A 7,500-nucleotide genomic window follows, 5' to 3' on the forward strand; every position below is an offset into this window, starting at 1 on the left:
CACAGCTATTTTCGCAGCTAAAAATGGCTATTTCTTGAAACTCAAAATGGCGGACCATGCAGAAGATCCCCCTTTTTATGTATGAAAAGTGCAATTTCCCCAGTCATAATGAATACTTAGAATTTGGTGGTGGTGGTAAGTATTAGTTTAAAAAGTAACACTTGTGAATGGGCAGCATGAATTCTGGAAATTAACTACTAAAAATATTACACAGTGCACCTTTAAGTTCATTTCAATTCAGTGCAATGAGGAGGTGCTACCTTGTGAGAGGGTGGCGCCGGGGTAGCTGGACTCTGGCAGCTGGTACGTGGGTAAGGTGGGCATGCCAGTGGGAGGGAAGCCACCGGGAAGCAGATGGTTGAACGCAGCCAGCTGATTGGCTCCCGCCTGCTTACGCCACCTGGCTCTCCGGTTGCTGAACCACACCTGCAGAGGAAGACGGAGCGAGAAGAAGGTGGAGGAGGAGGAGGAGGAGAAAGAGGAGGAGGAGGAGGAGAAGGAGGTGGAGGAGGAGAACGAGGAGGAGGAGGAGGAGGAGGAGGAGGAGGAGGAGGAGGAGGGAAAAAATAGAAATTCAGCTTAGAAAGAGAGAAAGGCTTGGCGTGTGAGAGAAGGGTTTGTGTGTGTGTTTGTTTGTTTATGCATGCACATTGACAAGTTGCGTCCTTCAATTAGTCCACTTCTAGTTCAGAGAATGTGTGTGTGTGTGTGTGTGTGTGTGTGTGTGTGTGTGTGTGTGTGTGTGTGTGTGTGTGTGTGTGTGTGTGTGTGTGTGTGTGTGTGTGTGTGTGTGTGTGTGTGTGTGTGTGTGTGTGTACAGTCACACGCACATACACAAGAGTCAGGGGTGGGTGATGGAGACTCTAGTAGCCCTTGTGGGAAGTGGTGTCCGTGGTGTTGTTTTTTTCCTAAGTGGCCAAGGTTGGGGTCTGTGTCAATACGACCCTCCCTTGGCCGTCCTCCCCTGTGCCTGAGTCACTCAGGGGGTCATCGGGGGGCCGCTCAGGGGGGTCATAGGTCAGCCTCCCCTCATCTCCATGGAAGACAGCTCCCGCATGTTTGTGAACCTGTTTCTCACTTTGAAGGAAAAGGGGGGCTCCTGTGAGGAATGCCAGCACCATAGCCCCTGGCATGAGGAGCAGAGACATGATCCCATTCACCCCCAACCGCCCGACTTTATTTATCACTTTCTCTCTCTCTCTCTCTCTCTCTCTCTCTCTCTCTCTCTCTCTCTCTCTCTCTCTCTCTCCCTCTCTTTATCTCTCTCTCTTTCTCTTCATCAATTTCCCTCATTTCCGCTCTTTGACACTTTCTCTCTATCTCTCTCTCTCTCTGATGCACTCTTTTTCTTTCTGTCTCTGTCTTTCACCCCTTCCCTTAAATCTCTTTCACGTATCTCTTGACTCCTTTTAGTCACCTCTCTTCTAACCTTCTTTTAATTATTTTACGATTTGACATTTCACTTTTATTTCTCTCATATCTTTTTGAAGGATCAAATCGTCTTTTATTTTACCACTTCACTTTCTATGCGTAGGTTTGTTTATTTACAGATACATCTTCCTCCATGTTCTTTTTAAAAAAATGTTTGTCCTCTCCTAATGCAGTAAAATGTAGACAAACATACACTATGGCGCACACAGGCTGCTTCACTTTCTCTCACGAGACCACATTTTATCACACACGACTAACTTCAATGCAGCAATTCCTTGACTTAATTGAGGTTAAGTGAGTGCATCCCACTCCCAAACTTTCTTCTGAAGCCAACGGGAGACAAAACCATGTGGCTCCTTCCTAAAGGCATACATTGGACTAATCACGCCTAAACACACACACACACACACACGCAGACACACACACACACACACACACACACACACACACACACACACACACACACACACACACACACACACACACACACACACACACACACACACACACACACACACACACACACACACACACACACGCACACACACACACACACACACACACACACACCCTTCTCCATTTTGTAGGTTTAAACACTGGCTGAATGTATAAGTGAATAAGTCTCCATAGGAGTGAAATGAAGCCTACACCGTCTCTTTTTTCTACCCTGATGCACCACAATTTACCCATTAAGAATAAAAGAAAAGGCAAGCCTTCTGCTGGGGCTAAACATGAATATGGTTAAGGGCCAGTGAAAAGGGGGTGAGCCACCCGTGGGGGCCAAGCAGTCAGCATCTTGCTCCATTTCCCCGGAACAAGGACCCCGGACGGAGCGCCAGGCGCGGAGCAGAATTTGAGCATCACCGCAGCCTAAACTCCCCACCTCCTCTCCAAACGCCTCCTCCCTCCTCCCTCCTCTCTCTCTCTCTCTCTCTCTCTCTCTCTCTCTCTCTCTCTCTCTCTCTCTCTCCTCCTCCTGCTGCCTGAGATTGAGCAGCACTGTCTAAAACTCCCCACCTCCTCTCCAACACCTCCTCCTCCACCTGTCTAAAACTTCACCCAAACACCTCCTTTCCCACCACAGTACCTTCCTCCTCTTTCCCAACACCTCCCTCCTCCTCTGCTAACGCTGTAACGCCTACCAATGGTCGTTAGCCCTAAAGGCTGGGCACCTGTTCCACCCTCCACCCAAACACCTCCTCTACCTCCAACATCTCCCTCCTCCTCTTCCTCTTCCTCCTCCTCCGCTATTCCTGCAAGGATGGGCACCAGGCACAGCAGAGGTTGAGCAGTGCCGCCTTGCTCTCCATCATCCACCCCAAAACCTCCTCCAACATATGCTTCCTGCTTCCACCCCCTACACCTCGCTCCTCTCCTCTTCCACTACTGCGGCAACTCCACAAAGCTCTCTCCTCACCTCCTCTCCCCTCCCTTGCCTCATTCTCCACCTCCCTCCTGCTCCTCCTGTCTCTGCCGCTACTGTTGCAAAGCCCTCTCCTCCCCTCCCCTGCTCTGCTCTGCCCTTGGTCCCCTCCCTTGGTCCTCCTCTCTCCTCCCCTCCGGTCCCCTCCGGTCCCCTCCCTTGCCCCCTCCTCGCTCGGGCAATTCATCAGAGCTTAATACACTGTCAGCGCAGTTCATCTAGCGCTGTGTCTTAAATGGGCCGGGCCCTTTGTGGGCCCACATGAAAGAGGAGGGGGACAATGGCGGCTCAAGGCAGCCCGGGTGAAGGGGGAGCACAAAGAGGGGGCGTCCCTATTTAATGAGATCCACACTCTTTCTTTTTTTTCTTTCTTTTCTTTTTTTTCGGTGAGCTGAGCACACACAAGGGCACTCACACTCAAAAAGTCTTGTGTGTGTGTGTGTTTGTGTGTGTGTGTGTGTGTGTGTGTGTGTGTGTGTTTGTGTGTGTGTGTGTGTGTGTGTGTGTGTGTTGTTGGTTGATGTGACTGAAGTGACTGTTGCTCACATAGACAGACACTTAAAAATCAAACAGACATACACAAACTCAAACAAACGCACTCTCGCCTGCACGCACATGCACACAGGCACACACAGTAGTAGTTGTTCTATGAGAGGCCATACACCCATAGTTACATGGACATAATATTCCTGATCATTCACAGAAACAGGTGAAATAACACAAAATATATTTTGTGTATAAACACTCATACACAAACATACAGACACAGAAGCACACACGCAGACAAGCAGACACACACACACACCAACCCTTAGTCTTTTTAAGGCAACTGCGAAGGATCTCTGCGAAGGATCTCAAGTGGAGAACAGGACTGTCAAAGCAGTGATGGCCCGTGTGAAAGGACGGAGAGATACGAGTTACAGATACAGAGTATAGATTACTAAGCTATTCTTCACTATTCTCTCTGCTGCTTACTGGTATTGACTTAACAATGTGTGAAGGGTAGTTACAAGCACAAGTGGATCTGTTACAAGTGGAGGGAGAGAGAGAGAGAGAGAGAGAGAGAGAGAGAGAGAGAGAGAGAGAGGAGAGAGAGAGAGAGGAGAGAGAGAGAGAGAGAGAGAGAGAGAGAGAGAGGTGTGTGTGTGTGTGTGTGTGTGTGTGTGTGTGTGTGTGTGTGTGTGTGTGTGTGTGTGTGTGTGTGTGTGTGTGTGTGTGTGTGTGTGTGTGTGTGTGTGTGTTTATTTGGTGGGGTGAGTGAGGTGGGGGTTCTGGAAGGACACTACTACTCTTCCTCTTTTCCATCCCCCCAAGATCAGTGACACTTCACCTTCGACCTCTGCACTCCACCCCTAACCCTCTCCGCTCTTTCATGTCTGAAGACACTTCCTACCACCCTACCCACCACCCCACACCCCGGCTACCGCTACGTTTCTCCTCCATTGTTTCAGGACAAGATGGCACTTTGTAGTAGTTAATATGGTAAAGTACTTTTGCGCTACTGACAATCGTAAAATGACATAACATAATAACAAGGAAAACGAAGACAGTGCTCCTTCTTTCTGTTTCACCCCAAATGTCCTGCCATCTCTTCCCATTTATCTCGTTGTTGCTGTTCAAGACGTCAAACATGAGACTCTTGAAAATAACTTTTAATTCAACAAGCAACATAAAAACCCAATAAAACCTGACACTGAACTAAAATGTCCTAAATTCCTGCCATGCCGTGCCCAGGCCCATCGCCTTGTGTCTACCAGCCTTCCAGTCTCAGCCCTGCCGTGCCCTGCTCTGTTTGTAATTGCAGTCACCTTCAACTACTCGGGAGGAGGGCTGACGGCCCTATGATGATGTCCCTGGATGGGGACATCTCTCGACCTGTCTGTGTGTGTGTGTGTGTGTGTGTGTGTGTGTGTGTGTGTGTGTGTGTGTGTGTGTGTGTGTGTGTGTGTGTGTGTGTGTGTGTGTGTGTCAATGTGTGTGTGTGTGTGTGTCAATGTGTGTGTGTGTGTGTGTGTGTGTGTGTGTGTGTGTGTGTGTGTGTGTGTGTGTCTGTGTGGCGGTGGCGTCTTGGCTCCAAGTGGGCGGCCCCGTCTGCAGTGAGCAGTGTGTGAGTCCCTGTAGTGGGTGATGTGTGTGTCTGACTGTGTGACAGAGAGAGAGAGAGAAAGAGAGAGAGAGAGGGAGAGAGATAGAGAGAGAGAGAGAAAGAGAGAGAGAGGATGAGCACAGTGTGCTCCTGTGTAGTCTGTGTGTGTGTGTGTGTGTGTGTGTGTGTGTGTGTGTGTGTGTGTGTGTGTGTGTGTGTGTGTGTGTGTGTGTGTGTGTGTGTGTGTGTGTGTGTGTGTGTGTGGTGGTGGCGTCTTGGCTCCAAGTGTGCGGCCCCGTCTGCCCTCATCACAAGGCCCAGCCACTGAAGCCCGTCTGTCTAAGTGAATTTAGCCAGAACCCTTTGATGGCCCGCAGACAGGCCCTCACACACACACACACACACACACACACACACACACACACACACACACACACACACACACACACACACACACACACACACACACACACACACACACACACACACACACACACACACACACACACACACACACACACACACACACACACACACACACACACACACACACACACTTAATGGTAAATGCCACTGGGATGGGCACTCTCTATCGAATTAAGGCGGGCAAACACCCAGGCACCAAATTAGGCCTTACTCTTTAGATTTTGAAATGAGAGTAAAGCTAGGCAGTGCGCGTATGTGAGTGGGACCACTTAGGAAGGGCTTTGGCTCTTGCCTCGGCCTCTTACTGTGCACTTGCACTCAAAAGACGAATAAGGTGACACAAGTCTGTTTACCTGCTCATAAATCATTGAAATTGACTTTAATAGACACTTGTACTGAGGAAAGTGTGGCACTGAACGTATCCATTATCTTTTCAAGGTGGCAGAGGGAAGTTTAGGTAGCCCACATTTTAGATTTTAGGTTGGGCTGCACTAGCTAGCATCCATTGCACCATGGTAGCAACTGGCAACGAAGGATCTCTGCGAAGGCTGGGGTTTAATTCAATTCTCCAACACACACACCCCTGCTAAAACAAAAACAAAAAAACAAAACCCAAGGACCTCGCTGAATGCCGTGCTGGATGTACTATACTGTACTGCATGTGTCTACGCTTATGGCCTGTGATAACTGTGGTGGAAGCCTCTGTAGGCAACGTGGCGTGTGGCTGGGGAGGAGAGGAGAGGAAAGGCTGAGCTGGATTTGGTGCCGGATCACAAAGAGTCACCTTGGAGCGTCGCCTCTCTCTTTCTCTGTCTCTCTCCCTCTCCCTCCCTCTCTCTCTCTCTCTCTCTCTCTCTCTCTCTGTTCTCCCTCCTGTCTGTTCTGTCTGGCCTTACTGTAAGCCTGGCTAATTCCTCTGCATGGCTCTGCGTGTGTGCGTGTGTGCGTGTGTGGTGTGTGGCTATGGAGAGCGAGAGTGCTGTGAGTGAATTACTTTGTCTTCTCGCTTGTCTTTGTTTGACACCACATCTGTTTGCCCTTCCTCTTTTCTGTCTTTCATTTGCTTGACTTCCCAATCTGATTTCCTCAATATCCATTTTTTCCCCTCCCTTTCTTTTCTTGTCCCACTCCGTCACATTTCCCCTTTCCCTTCTCCCTCTATCTTTCTCACTACTATTATTCCATATCAATTCTCTTCTGTCTTTTGTTTTTTCTTCATCTTGCTTCTCTCCATTCCTTTGTCCTGTCTCTCTATGTCTCTCGCTCTTTCTTCCTCTTCGTCATTCTCTGTCTGGGTTCTGTATCTTGCACCGTTTATCTTTCTCGCTATTATTCCCATATCAATGCTCTCTTCTCTTCTCTTCTCTTCTCTTCTCTTCTCTTCTCTTCTCTTCTCTTCTCTTCTCTTCTCTTCTCTTCTCTTCTCTTCTCTTCTCTTCTCTTCTCTTCTCTTCCCTTCTCTTCCCTTCCCTTCTCTTCTCTTCTCTTCTCTTCTCTTCTCTTCTCTTCTCTTCTCTTCTCTTCTCTTCTCTTCTCTTCTCTTCTCTTCTCTTCTCTTCTCTTCTCTTCTCTTCTCTTCCCTTCCCTTCCCTCCCCTCCCCTTCTCTTCTCTTCTCTTCTCTTCTCTTCTCTTCTCTTCTCTTCTCTTCTCTTCTCTTCTTTTTGTATAAACTCTCTCCATTCTTCTCTCTCTCTCTGTCTGGGTTACTGTATCCCTGCATGCCCATGGGCCATGGCAGCACGGGAGGAGAGCACAGCAGGATCCTTGGCATGACCAGAGAGAGGCAGCCAAAGAGCCAGCACAGAAGGCATAAGCTCAGTCCAGTCCAGCAGTCCAGAGTTATTGCTCCGGGTTACTTTGGTACGGCCAGGCCCCACGAATTTTATGGGTCCACAGTACCTTACGTGATGACTGACGTGCTATTCTAGCATGGAAGCTTGCCAGACAGCCAGAAAGCAAATTTTACAAACATGCAAAATATTAAGCATTAACAGTAGTCTTTGGATTTCATCTGAATTATACTCACTGCACTGCATTGTGCCATACTCAAACTGAATATCATGTACAAAACACCAACACAAGGCAGGCCTTCTATGAAGTCGCTTGAAGAGCATAGTAATTATAATTGCCAGA

The 7,500-nt window shown here is 48.6% G+C and overlaps 1 protein-coding gene across 2 annotated transcripts in view; it reads right to left on the reverse strand.

Annotated features, from left to right (window-relative positions):
- Positions 1–7,500, reverse strand: part of pax7a (paired box 7a) — an 84,371-nt gene that overhangs the window by 35,859 nt on the left and 41,012 nt on the right. For both annotated transcript variants that reach the window (XM_063215728.1, XM_063215727.1), the window contains exon 6: positions 261–426. In XM_063215728.1, the coding sequence (XP_063071798.1) occupies positions 261–426 (166 nt within the window). The remainder of the gene's footprint in view (positions 1–260; positions 427–7,500) is intronic.

Source organism: Engraulis encrasicolus, chromosome 14 (genome assembly GCF_034702125.1).
Source record: "Engraulis encrasicolus isolate BLACKSEA-1 chromosome 14, IST_EnEncr_1.0, whole genome shotgun sequence".
In the NCBI taxonomy this organism is placed as follows: Eukaryota; Metazoa; Chordata; class Actinopteri; order Clupeiformes; family Engraulidae; genus Engraulis; species Engraulis encrasicolus.